Source organism: Pelobates fuscus, chromosome 2 (assembly GCF_036172605.1).
Source record: "Pelobates fuscus isolate aPelFus1 chromosome 2, aPelFus1.pri, whole genome shotgun sequence".
NCBI classification, from domain to species: Eukaryota; Metazoa; Chordata; class Amphibia; order Anura; family Pelobatidae; genus Pelobates; species Pelobates fuscus.
In genome coordinates this window covers 304,047,422-304,062,362 of record NC_086318.1, presented here as the reverse complement: position 1 = coordinate 304,062,362, position 14,941 = coordinate 304,047,422, and the positions used below count along the sequence as shown (strand labels likewise).

Here is a 14,941-nt window from a genome sequence, read left to right as displayed (position 1 = left end):
TTAATCAAAATTGCCTCAGCAACTAGTAACATAGGTCACATAACCCTAAATTAACCAAATCTAAAAGAAAAAAATATGTTAAACAAATGAAAGCTGAAGAAGTTGTGAAATGTCCAATGGCAGATACGTGACGCGTTTCACCCGCCTCCCGGGCTTCTTCTGACGACGTCGTCAGAAGAAGCCTGGGAGGCGGGTGAAATGCATCACGTGGGACATCAGAGAGAGGCGGTCCCAGCGGTCACGTGACTGGAACCCGGAAGTGTCTAAGCTGTATCGTTTTTTTTGTGTGTAATTTCCTGCTTATCTAGTTGTGGGTTTATTGCTGGCAAACCACTACTTCAAGTAAGAGTTTTTAACCTTTTGTTTAAATAAATACTGTGTTTGATACTATTCAATCTGGGCTCCTGCCTCTCTATTTGTTTATACTGCCTAGATATTACATCTGATTCAGAAGAGTATCCTGTTTTGCTATACTGTGGGTTTATCCCTCTCCACTGGAGCAATTCAAACCCAGAGCCAGGGGTGATAGGGCTCTGGTCCATGTGAGTTGATCCCCAGATATACTTTTAATTTTGCGTACCCTGTATATACAGATAGTCTGCACTATATACTGTATATTTTTTCAGAGTACTTAGAGAAGATCCTGACTACAGTGCAGTTGCTAGCGCACTCCAACTTTCTGGACCAGTTTTAAGCTTAATGAGTTCTCTAAGGTAGCATTTCCTTCAGATGTTTTCTTGTGCCATCATGTAATGTATTAAACAGATAGCATGAACGGGCAGAATATCTTACCTTAAACTCTATAAGAAGCCCGGGACTCAAATTTAAAAGGTGTAGGGACCTAGACAATGCTGTTACATTAAGTGTGGTCCACGCATCAGTTGAATTACGAAAAAGAATTTCATTTGTTAGTCTGTAGGAAATAGTAAAGTTTGTCAAAGCACCATTGGGCATCTTCGGATTATCCCATCTCATTTCCAGACCAACATTCTCCTTATCAAATGTATTATGCAACAGATATATTCTTGGATTCAAAGGTGGTGAAGGTACTAGTCAGAAAATAAAGAAACATAAACATGTCATAAATACTTTATCTTTTCTGTTGTTGTTGTTTTCTTTACAAGTTAGTGTAATTTAACAATAAGAGTATAACACAACAAAAGGTTTCCATTAGCTGATGTCTTGAACTGTTTGAAGAGTCTCATTATGCTACTCAATTAATCTTTGAGAAACATATGAGAATATGTAGATAATCCAATAAATTATGTGAATGAACTGCCCAATCTTAAATTAAAGGAAATATGGATAAATTGGGGTTTTGAATGTTTCCCTTAAGCAATCAGCCAAAGTCACCCATCACAGTTATTTCTAACTATATTCCCCAAACCTGCTCTCCTTCTTGTACACCATCAAATCTTGTTTATGAAACAGGGTAAATGCGGCACAAATCATGGCTTGACAGACAGGATGTTAAATGCCTTGCCTAGGGTTCTCTACCTGTTCCAGACCCTACCTATAATGATCCCAAATTTTTTTTTTCCCCACCTTTAATCCGATATTGACTCACATGAAATGGAAGACACCCTCACCTGCTCTTTTCTTAATCACATCTCCCTAATTATTTAAATATATAAAACAGAAATGACCACAACAGTTTCAATGTATGGTACCAATGTGCCCATGTTCTCATTTACTAAGAATAGCTCATGGATATGTGAGTAACCCCAATAATCTTTGGTCAGGTATTGGGAGATATCTAGTGAAAACTGCATTTTCTGCTACTCAATGCCTCCAGAAACCAGGCAATCTCCTAACCATCAGCACATACCATAACACAGCTACCATTACATTTTGGCAGATGGCCCAATATAAAGGACAAGTCACCCCCAAAAAATGCTTTCCTAACTCATATCCCAGACTTTGCATTAGCTTCACAAAACCACACACTTAATTTTTAAAGGCTGGAGAGCATCACATATAAGGTTGTACTTGGTGGTTTCAGCCTACGTTGCTATGTAACAAAATCTGAAGAATCAGTTTTTATGCATCAGTAGAAGACTAGCCATATGTTCTAAATCTGCATGCTGTCACAGCAATTAGCTCACATTTAGGACATAGATTAAAAAAAATCCCAACACTATTGTCCAGCACTTATGTTATGGTATGATGCTAGACATTTTTTTTTTTTTTTTTACATAACTTCTCATTAAAGGGACATTTTAAATTGAATAAAACATTCTTAACCCCTGATTTCTAATTTACTTTTTCTTGTCAATAAATTACTTACCACACATTGTCTCTGCATGGAGACACTGAACATTTTCTACAGAGATGCACTGATTCAATGCATCTCTATGAGGAGATGCTGATTGAGGCAGCTTGGCATTTTGACGCACATGTACAACAGCCTCCCAATGCTTTCATATAGGAAACTATTGGATTGACTGAGATCGTCAAAATTGATGGGCATGGAAAAAAAGGTGAGTTTTAAACCAGCCAGGCCAGACACCTAAATAGTTAGTTTAACACTATGTTTGTATTCTTGACATTGCAGTGTTCCTTTAAGATTGTGTGATTAGTCTTTCATTTCTCTTGCAAATCAGTTTATCTAATAGCTTGTTATTATTATAGGTCATTTAGTTGATGATTCATTGAGTCTCTGATGTTAAATATGCTACGTACTTTGTCAATTCTCTGTGAAGGTTCTTTCTCATTGAAATTATTGCAGTATTTCGTGATCTCACATCTCCACCTAAATCAGAATTTCCTTATCTCACATCTCCACCTAGTGGTTATTTTGATAGAAGTTTGGATTAAAGAGACATTTTAAACAGAATAAAATATTCTTAACGCCAACTTCTCATCAGTTTTTTCTTCTCAATAAATTACAAATCACACATTGCAATTTCATCCTTTATGGCACTTTATTTGTGAAGCCCTTTCGATAGTCATTTTCGTTACATGTTTACCTCTAAGTATAATTCAAAAGGAGAGAATTATTAATAAGGCTTATCCTTAGATCTTTCGATCTAGGTGAGCATAGATACAAACATAAAAAACTATGAACAGTATAGGAAGTGGTTCATATGAGAGAATAAAATTAATCAAGTTTTAAAAGAAATACTGACAAATTTAGATGATACTAAATCTTCTATTTCCTGTCTAAGCAGTACTCTATTCATCAGAAAGACTGCAAACTAAAAATCATACTCATAGTAAAAACAAATTGATATGACTCCATTGTAGGACTCATTGCATGCCCCTTGCAATAAAGTGTTAAACAGCTACCTGATAGAATAACTGTTAATCTAATTCACATATGACAGTCAAGGTCAGTACTAAAACTACTATTACTGGTTGGTGAACAGGGGCTGTTCTACAACGAATTAAAGAAACCTGAAAACGCTTAATTACAATTATACGGCACCATTTGATTGGTTGCCGGTCACTCTGAAGCGGAATCTCTTACCCCTGACGAAGGTGCACAGGCAGTGCACCGAAACGCGTGTCGGGCTATTTTCTTTACCTCACAGGGTCACTTTGGTGTATTATACCATGCAAACTTAGCATGGAATAATTTTTATAGCACACAACCTTTTCCTTTCTTTTTCTAACCTCTGACTGTCTAGCAAGCTTAAGAGGGAGAGAGGCTTTATCTTATTTCTATGCTGCTTTTTCCTTCAGCTAGTTTATAAGTGCTGCTTTGAGACATTATCATACCAAGATATAACTACAGTGGGACCTCGGTTTACAAACGCTTTGGTTAACATAATTTTCGTTTTACAAATGAAAATAATGCCTCGGTTTACAAATTTGTTTCGCAATACACAATTGCACCTGGGAGTTTTAAAGCACCGCCCTTTGTATGCTGGAGCCTGTGGGAAGCACGTGGCTTCGAGTGTGGAGGTGTTGGAGCGGCTTTTGCATCGAGTTTTGGAGCCATTCTGGAAATTGTTTGCAGTTGTTTTGGGACTTTTTGGTGCATTTCTCAAGCGGTGGAATGGTGGGGAGCTGAGCTTCGTCGTTTGCATGCCTTTTACTGTGTGTTCTGCATTGTGGGTTGGTTTCCATGCCAGCTGATTTTACTTATTTCTGACCTCCAGAACGGATTAATTGGTTTTCAATGCATTCCTATGGGAAACCGTGTTTCGGTTTACAAATGTTTCTTAATAAGAAATGTCCCAGAAAACACATTAAATTCGTAAACCGAGGTCCCACTTGGTATTTGCCTAAAGGCCTAGCCTCTAACTATGTTCACATACTGGAGTGAACATTCACTATAGGAAACTGATAATCTCCTTCTACCTTGCTAATTGGATTTAATTAACCCTCAGGATGCCCCTTAGCTTGGCCAACTTCTAATAAAGCCTCTATTATAGGGATTCCTATTGAGTTAATTTTCAGTCAGAGTAAAGCAAACTTGACTCATCCACTATTTTTTGGTTCTTGAGATAGATTTGCATTGTGTATAGCTTTCTTCAATATCCAGACTATATCAACATTTTTAAGCAGTATTTTTTGTTCTGTTTAGAATGAGGATATTTTATTATTTCTTTCAGTGAATTATAAGGGGTTAAGCCCCAGACACCACTGGAGTGTCATTTTGGTGACTATATTCAAGTTGAGAGGTTCTGCAGCTGCAGACTATCCCAAACTTCAATATATCTCTTCAACATTCTTAATGGCAAGTTATCACATTTTTTAGTTTATATTTAATCCTTATTTTATGCTTATTATATATATATAGGTGTTCCCGATATGCCATAAAAAGGTTGGCATAGCTCGGTGCAAACCTTTTTCCCGTAAAACATATTTGTAAAACACATTTGTAAAAAAAAAAAAAAACTAATCTTGAAGCCAAAAAATATTGTTAAATTAAATTAGGCGTCCACTGCTTCTGCGGTTCCTTACTACGGGAGCGGGCGCTGGGGTTCGCTTGGAGCACCATTGCAGAGAGGATTAGAGAGCTGAGGGGAGGGATGCTTGGAGAGACAGAAGGGAGGGACTGTGGAAAAGCCAAGATGGTGTCCTGTCACATCCCCTCATTTATAGTCACAGGGGAGGTCCATCTGTGGGGAGGTCCGGTCATGTTATCAGCTGTCTCAATAAATACCCAAGCACTTCACTTGGTCAGTGCTTAGTTGTTCTGGTGCTTGCTTGACTTTCCTAGCGTCCTGGTTCCAGTTCCTAATTCTGGTTCCTGATTCTGGCTCCTGATTTTTTTTTCCTTTTCGACTCCTGACCTTAGGCTTGGAATTCCTGGCTTTGGAGCTTCGGCTTGACTCTTGACTTCGCTCCTTTGCGAGAGGCTACATAATGCATTCCTTTAAGCTTAAATAAACAGACCCTACATGTGTTAGCCACCGGAGGGAAATAGCTAAATGAGACACGAATAGTTAAAATGGCCCAAACACAATTGCCTAGGGACCTTCAATGGCAAAAGAGACGTAGGGGTGGAAGGCAGTGGGATGGGGAGGGAAGTAAAGAGGACCCTTACTGTATGCATGCTCAATATATGTATCATAATCTGCATCATGACTTCTGCTATCCCCATGTACACACCCTGGCCCCTGGGGTGCGATATAACCTAACCCTCAGTCCCCCCCTTCACCCGCCAAACCACATAACAAGTGCAATTAAATATAGCCCGTACTCCACTCGCAATCATATGTATGTGCATATAATATGTAAGTGTATGACAACATAGCATGTAAGTGTATGATATAGCATATATTCACAACCGTTTGTGGATGTATAATATGTAGGGATATGATATTGTATAGATTTGCAACCACATGTATGTGCATATCATATGTAAGTGTATGACAACATAGCATGTAAGTGTATGATATAGCATATATTCACATATATTTCCAACCAGCACATGCCACCCTCTACAGTGGAGACTCCAGTTCTAATGCTTACCAATCGGACCACCCCAACATAATGCCGAGTGCCTTGGGGCGCACGGATCCTGTTTTCCCCAACCTCTCCCCCAGTGGGGGTGATGCGCTCTGGGCTCTGATGGGATATGCCCTGGTGGGACAAAGCTCCCTACTGGCCAGACAGAAAAGGCCAGATAAGCCCAGTAGAATACCCTCCACCTCTCTACTTGTTCTTTAAGTGACCCACCGGGGCCTCTGGCCCAGCCCTTCCATCTCCATCCTGCTAATCCCCACTCTTCTGTCACGCCGCCCGCCGGGTCCGCTCCTGTCAGAGGGCAGTATGGGTCCCAACGGGCGCGCATCGCTGCGGCGGCATTCCCTCACTTTAAGGGGAATGCCGCTGAATACTTACCTAGCCAGCAGATGCCCACTGAGTCTGCTCATGCCGGAGAGTGAACTGAGGGCACTCCTCGGTCTGGCGGCATTCCCACTAGGCAATGGGAGTGCCGCCAATTACTCACCAGATCCTGGTAGTGGCTCCTCCTGCTCCTCTCACAGTGGCCTAGTCTGTAAACATTAGAGACGCCAGCCACTGCAACTTTGAATGTTTTAAAGGTTTATCTTTAACCCTTAATGGGACAGATCATTGATGTCTTAAAGGTGAATCACACTCACACACCCATTATCACATGCTTTCCTGCAACCAATCGGGGAGCACCTTAGACTATTTAAGCCTGTTTTGTCCATTTCTCTGTGCCCTGTCGTGGTTTCCATATTAGTCATCCGAGAGTAGACATGTGCAATTCATTTCAGTCCGAATATGAATTCGGACGAATTTCGGGCAATTCGGACATTCGGGTACTTAAGAATGTCGAAGTGCCGAATTGCCGAGGTCCCAAAGTTCCGAAATTACCGAATTTCCGAAGTGCCGAAGTTCCGAAGTGCTGAAGTGCCGAAGTTGCCGAAGTTCCGAAGTGCCAAAGTTCCGAAGCACAGTATTGCCTAAGTACTAATATACTTACCCAGTGGAAGAAGAAGGTTACACTGTATACAATTTTAAATAAAAAGTATACAAACATAGCCAGGATTCAGCTGTAAGCATTTGCAACACTTACAACAATCAAGTAATACACATTCATATAAAATGTAAGTTACTTAGCCAATCATGTAATGACAGGAATGAATAAGTAGACAGCTCCCTAATTCCCACGGTATTAGGGAGCTACCTACTAAAAGGCTGAAAGACCTGAATTGGTCTTTCAGCCAAATTTACTAATACTAAGTAAAGATTACTTAGTATTAGTAAATTGTGCCCCTACTCGCTATACCGCGAGTAGGAGCATGTCTAGTAAACAGTGAGCAGCCTGTGGCTGCTCACTGTAAAAAAACAAACAAAAAAAACCACGTCCCCCCCTCCCAAGCCCCCACCCGTGCCATGCGAGTGGGGGCTTCTAACGTGAAGGGGGGACCTATTACCTTCCCCCTGGCCCCCACCCCTGAGCGGTTGGTGGGGGCACTAAATACCAATTAGGGTGGGAACCTAATGTCCTCCCCCCTGGCCCCCACCCCTGAGCGGCGGGTGGGGGCCCTAAATTAGAATGAGGGGGGCCTAATGTCATCCCCCCCTGGCCCCCACCCCTGAGCGGTGGGTGGGGGCACTCAATTAGAACGAGGGGGGCTTAATGTCCTCCCCCTGGCCCCCACCCCTGAGCAGTGGGTGGGGGCCCTAAATAAAAAATTACCCCTCCTCCCCAGGTGACTAGTCACCCCCCTCCCCCAAAAAATGAACCCCTACCTACCGTCCTCACGCTAAAAATAATGAGGGGGGACCATTAGCGAAGTAACTGTAAAAAAAAAATAAAAAAAAAATAAAACCTACCATTTGATGTTTTCTTTCTTCTAAAAAACTTATTTTTTCAGCTCCAAAAAAAGGGCAAATAAAAAGCAATAATAACCGACGCACTTGAAATAAAAAAATAAAAAAACGAGTGCAAAAAAAAAATCCATCTTCACCCATGGAGGGCGCAGTGCAGACTGAGCTCTGCAGGGTGGGGGAAGGCTTATAAAGCCTTGCCCCGCCCTGTAATTAGGCTCAGAGCACTCTGATTGGTGGGTTTAAGCCATCCATTCATAGTGCTCTAACAGGTAAATGAAGAGACTGACAGGTCACAGCACTCTGATTGGTTAGTTCTTTGGAATTTTCCCACGCTGTGTAATTTGACTCATAACACTCTGACTAGTTACTTAATCCACCAATCGGAGTGCTATGAGTCAAATTAGGTCCCCCCCCTCATTCTAATTTAGGGCTCCCACCCACCACTCAGGGGTGGGGGCCAGGGGGAGGACCTAAGGTCCCCCCCTCATTCTAATTTAGGGCCTCCACCCACTGCTCAGGGGTGGGGGCCAAGGGGGAGGACATTTGCCCCCCCCAATTAGTATTTAGGGGCCCCACCCACCGTTCAGGGGTGGGGGCCAGGGGGAGGACATAAGGTCCCCCCCTCATTCTAATTTAGGGCCCCCACCCACTGCTCAGGGGTGGGGGCCAAGGGGGAGGACATTAGGTCCCCCCATTATTTTACTTTAGGGCCCCCACCCACCGCTCAGGGGTGGGGGCCAGGGGGAGGACATAAGGTCCCCCCCCTCATTCTAATTTAGGGCCCCCACCCACTGCTCAGGGGTGGGGGCCAAGGGGGAGGACATTAGGTCCCCCCCATTATTTTACTTTAGGGCCCCCACCCACCGCTCAGGGGTGGGGGCCGCGGGGAGGACAATAGGCCCCCCCCCATTATTTTACTTTAGGGCCCCCACCCGCCGCTCAGGGGTGGGGGCCGGGGGGGCAATAGGGGGTAGCGTAGCGGGTGGGGGGCTCGGGAGGGGGGACCCTTTTTTTTACAGCCTGTGGCTGCTCACTGTTTACTAGACATGCCCCTACTCGCAGTATAGTGAGTAGGGGCATAATTTACTAATAATAAGTGATCTTTACTTAGTATTAGTAAATTTGTCTGAAAGACCAATTTAGGTCTTTCAGCCTTTTGGTAGATAACTCTCTAATACCGTGGGAATTAGGGAGTTATCTGCCAAGCGGCTGCAAGAGAAGTTCCAAAATTCCGAAGTTCCAAAGTTCCGAAGTGCTGAAGTTCCGAAGTGCCGAAGTGCTGAAGTTCCGAAGTGCCGAAGTTCCGAAGTGCCGAATTACTGAAGTCCTGAATTTCGGAATGCCGAACCGAACCGAAAATGTTTCCCATGCACATGCCTATCCGAGAGCGCTTTCCTTGTATTGATTCCTGTGTATTTAACCTTGGCTTTCCTTCTGACTATCCGATCTCTGTATTCCTTAAACTTTGGCTTGGCTCCTGACTATTCTGATATCTCCATTCCTTGGACCGTGGCTTGTTCATCATTTGCGTTATTCCTAAGTCTTTTTTTTTTACCCTGTCTTGTGTTTTTTTACCTTTATGCATCAAATTCAGTCATTCTAAGGCCCAGTAATACGTCTCAGGTATTTTCCTATTTTCTACTTATGTTCTGCATGTTGGGCATCTACAGTAATCCTGACATCTTCCCTCCCATCCCCATCCTCCTCCATCCCCTAGACCTTCACAACACTAGTCACAATGCCCATCCAGATTAAACGTGTTCCAATCAATATAAACGGACTTAACGCTCCTATTAAATGACACACCTTACTCAGGCACACAAAACCCACACGGATGTCCTCCTAATCCAAGAAACACATTTCACCACCCGCAAACTCTTCCACCTCACAAACCGATACTACAACTGAAGCTATCTTGCCAACTCACCAGATACAAAAACTAAAGGGGTAGCAAAAAAAGAAAAAGAACAATATCCAAGACATCCACTCCAAATGGAAGTAGATGTGTAGGAATAAGTACAACTTAAATTAGATTAGTAGCATAAAAGCCAAAAAGATATGTAAAACCTTTAGTAATCCTTAAGGCATAGAGCTACCATTACTAATTAAAGGGTCCTAAATAGGAACAATTGTATATATACTCGGTATAAGAGAATCAGCCATAGGGAGCAGATAACCGTTCCACTTGAAAATGATACCCTGCTATTAGGCAGAAACAAATGAAAGGTGATAAAGAAAGGGGAGATAATCTGAATCTCTACTAAAAACTAGCACCTCCTAGACATCAGCTAATTGGAGGTTAATAATTAGATATGCTGCTTAACTAGTAAAACTAGGTGACCTCTTTTTTAACTAGGGGATATGGTCATAGGTCTCCCCTAGCTTATGTTTTTAGCTAGCAGAAGATTTTCTGACCTATCCCATGGTTAATATCTTTATTTAGTTAATAAAGGGGTAACAATCTTACTCAAATTATCCAGCCCTCTCAATGACATCACCACGACTGCAGACCCACAAGGGAGATATGTGACAATAACAGGAAAGATAGGTACCAATGCATATGCATTCTGCCACCTTTACGCACCCCCCACACTAGACCCCACATTCTGGCAAGCATTCTCCTCACAACTCTGAGCAACACTAGACTGGTGCTGGGTGGATATTGCAACGCGGTCCAATCCCTAACACTAGACAGAACTTCCACAACACAAGGACAACCATGCCCATCACAAAACCTCACCCTCTTCACACATTTCCTCGCGTCACACAATCTCATAGACATATGGAGGGCCCAGCATCCATCCACAAAAAACTTCACATTCTACTGACACCCACAGACGTCATATTCACGGATTGACCAATTCTTAATCTCCCCCCCAATGTCATATCACAGGTCACATTAAAAGGAAATCAGCTCTATAGCATGGTTAGACCACACCGACATCGCGCTGACCTTAACCATCCACAGCTTATCGCGCCAGTGGACCTGAAAATTGAACCCACTACTGATACATAACACAGAGGTTGTTTCATGATCACCAAAGACCTAAAAGAGTATTTCAAAATAACACTCAAACAGTCTCATCCCCGATGAAATTATGGGCAGCCCGTAAGGCAGCCCGTAATCAGCCTAGCCACAGTAGTTAAAAAAAACGTAGAACACAGCAAATCATGGACACCATGGTGGAAATACGTTGCATCGAAGCACTACACAAGACCCATGACCAGACACCTTAACCCAGGGTTTGACAAATTTGCTTTGAATCTAGGAGCCAGTAAAAAAGTTAGGAGCCAGGTTTTCCAATGTCAAAAATACAATTCTTAAAGGGACACTATAGTCACCAGAACCACTACAGCTTAATGTGGTTGTTCTCATGTCTATGACCTGTCCCTCCACACTTTTCAACGTAAACCCTGCCTTTTCAGTGAAAATGGTAGTATTTACATTGGTGCCTAGTAACGCTTCTAGTGAAAGTCACTCAGATGGCCTCTAGAGTGCATCCTGGGTCAGTATGCAGCATCTACGTTTAGCGTCTCCATGCTCTGCATGGAGGCGCTGAATGTCCCCATAGAGATGCATTCATTCAATGCATCTCTATGAGAAGATGCTGATTGGTGCAGCATGGCGTTTTGCCACACATGAGCAATAGCCTCCCAATGGGAAAGCATTGGATTGGCTGAGATCATCAAGATTGATCATCAAGATTGATGATCGCAATCATGGAGGCAGGGCCAGCTGCGGCAAGACCAGCACAGTGAGGGGGGGAAAAGATGAGTAAAAACCCTTACCCATGTGATTGGAGGGAGACCGGTCACATAAACACACACTCACTCACTAACCAACACACACACTCGCTCACTGACACACACACACTCACTCATAATCACACTCACTCCTGATACACACACTCACTGACACACACATACTCACATTCACTCCTGACACACACACTCACTGACACACACACATACACACACACACACTCACTCACTTACTGACACACACACACTGCAATAACAACACACATTAAGGTGACCACCCAGCGTCCCTACCTGGAGCTGGAGTTGTTCGGCTTTCCCTGGGGTCCAGTGGGGCTTCAGTAATCTCCCTGTTGTGCTCCAAAGAGCACTGTTAGTGATGCCGGGGCCAGAATGACGTCGTATTCCGGCTCCTGGCATCACTGGAGGACGTGCGTGAAAGCAGAACAGGGAGGGAGGTTACAACTCCCTCATGCGCCTGCCCATCCATCTCAATACCCTAGCGAACACCGCACGCTCTCCATCAGCTGGCCGACCGACCACACGCCCATGCTCTTTATGAGCCAGCCTCCATTCATAGACAGCCGACCACCTCAGGGTCTGAGTGGGCTAACAAATCCCAGACGGCAGGTCTAAAATCCTAGTCACCATGGCGAACTGGTGCCTGGTATTTGTCGAGCCCTGTCTTAACCCGACTAACAGAAGCTAGAACACTCCTCACCAAAAATACGATGAGAAAAATAACAGGCACTTTATTAGGGACTACAACAGCAACATTTTGACCCCAAAAGGTCTTTGTCATGAAAAATTGTGCTCAATTAGAATCACAAGAGATCATACAACTGGGCAACCTGTACCTCAATAACAAGGTTATTGAATTCACTGAAATCCCTATCAACTTTTGACTACTTCCGTTACATACAACTGCGCAGCTTCACGAACACGCCCGCTATCCAACAAGGAGGCCTAGACCCACTTACAGAATTTGAAAAGGGCTGTGTAGTCGCATCAGCCCGAAAGGGCTAAATATCTGACTTGTATATCACAATCGCAATGCACCCTTCCCTGACGACACTACCATACATCACGGACTGGGAGGCAGAATTGGGAACAGCAGAGGAAGCCCCTGACGGGTCGGATATATGGGAGGCAATGGCATCCATCTCGATCTGCATGACAGATAAAGAGCAATCATACAAGATGCTCTTTAGATTGTACCTCACCCCCTAACACTTAGCAACCATGCACCGCATATCCACCAGTCTATGCTGGAAACTTTGTGGAGAGGAGGGGATATTCTACCACTGTTGGTGGACCTGCCCTAAATTAACACCACAAGAACTGAAAACAAACTTATTGCGCAAATTGCCCTTGCCACCCGTAGAGTGTTCTGATAAATGTGGTCCACGCCACAAATACCAACACTGACCACTATAGCGAAAAAAATAGTCTGTGTAACCATGAACAGCCCAACATCACAAGTCAATGACTCACCCAAAATCTTCCAGTAGTTAACAGTGGGGTAGGAACTCAGCCAACGCCGACCAGATAGTTTGGAACAAGTCCCTTAGGTCCCAGCACATCGGCCCACCAGCCCCGGACTACACTGCGATCAAGAACACCTTTCTCATGGCTCCAGCTGAGCCCAGAAACCGGAGAAGGAACTGAAGCATGCTTAACGCAGGCCTCCTCAGAATGTGAAACGCGTGGAAGGTTATGACCCTTTGTGGACCGTGGTCCAGGAAAGTGTTGCTAGTCTCACCCGTGACAGCTGTTTTGGTGGAAGATAGATAGTGCTGCACAAGGCTTATGTAGGTTTGTGCTGTTGAGTGGGAAGAGAATTAAGGTTTGGTAAAGGCTGCTCCGCAACACACCACCCGTGCTTCCCTCCACGTGAGGCAGATCAGGATATCCCCACCAGTGTAGGGGGGTGACGGGGATGTAGTTGCTGAGTCAATCCGATGTAAGTCGTAGGAGAGCGGCCGCCTCTCCCACATCTCAAACTCGTGTAGGTCACCAAAGGAATGGGACTGCCAATGGTCAGTAGGTACTGTTCCTCAGAATGTCCCTGGAGTTCTAGATCATGGAGATTAGACCCGATAATTTGGTTAAATTAGAGATATTTTGGACTGTAGAAGAGGAGCTGTAGGGTTTTGATTCCACCTCGTATGAAGTCCAAGACATTTTTTTTTACAGTTTATTGATTCATTATTGTGTAATATACTTGGATATTTTATTTATTTTTTTGACTAATAATATATTTTAATCTATGAAATCTTTGCTAAATAAATGTATAATTTATCAATGAATTGGATTTACAAAAATGTTTTACATACTTTTAAAATAAATATCTTATTGGGTTAGGAATATTTCATATTAGATTTGATTTGTAATATCTCAACCAGTGTTCACTCTTACATTGGTTTCGTTCTCCCTCTTTTTATGCTTTTTTATTGAATTAATTTTACACCCAATGTTGAGCGCAAAGACTTATTAGATCATTAGGCAATGACGAATTCTCACACTAAATATAGCTGAATGAATATGGACTTCACAGGATGAATTAAAGATCGGATGTTATGTGCCTTGTGCTATCTCAATACGTCATTTCCAGAAAACCAAACCTCAGCATTGAGAGAAAAATTGTGGCATGTCAGATATGACATTGATACATCACTTTCGATACACAGACTTAGCAATCGCATCCCCTCCTCTCACGAATATATTCTGATTGGCAGGAAAAGTCACCCAGTTAACAAGAGGATGTTCACATATCTCCTTTAACCCCTTGTAACGGACCGTTTCACTTACAAGAGGATAAAATCCGTTTAGGCGATAATCCCCTTTTTGAGAGACAGGCACAGCTACTGCAGAACACCAAACTCCCGAACTGGATACAAGATAACACTCCGAACTGGAACAGCTGAACAAGAAAAGCATACAATCCGCTTACACTCCTGGCAGTCAGCTTACAATCCAATTCCCCCCAAGAACGAGACGACACTTCATTTTGAGGGTTAAACAGGAACACAGAGGACTGGCTCATCCAGCCTGGCTTTTATTTCCAACTCACACATACAGGCCACACCCAGGGGGAGGCATAAAAGAACCAATGACATAGATGTTACCTCCCACACATCCCCTCCCCTTAGTGTGACACATAATCCCATTATGCATACAGTTTAAAATATACTTTTACACAACTTTCCTAACTCTAAAACCATACATCACATTCACATAAAATTACATATCCACAATCAATCCATTCAGGGGAACAACATATTAAAAAATGGCATGGATCAGACCAGGGGTTCAAAAGTTAGTAAAGTATCTTTTAAAACCCCTAGCTTTCCAGCTCAGACTGTTTTTTACAGAGCCTTCTCTGTGCTGGAGAAGTAATCTAATTATCTCCAGCACAGAG

At 43.1% G+C, this 14,941-nt stretch overlaps 1 protein-coding gene across 1 annotated transcript in view; it reads right to left on the bottom strand.

Annotated features, from left to right (window-relative positions):
• Positions 1 to 14,941, bottom strand: part of ROS1 (ROS proto-oncogene 1, receptor tyrosine kinase) — a 295,800-nt gene that overhangs the window by 180,857 nt on the left and 100,002 nt on the right. The window contains exon 19 of the mRNA XM_063441784.1: positions 793 to 1,049. Within this exon, the coding sequence (XP_063297854.1) occupies positions 793 to 1,049 (257 nt within the window). The remainder of the gene's footprint in view (positions 1 to 792; positions 1,050 to 14,941) is intronic.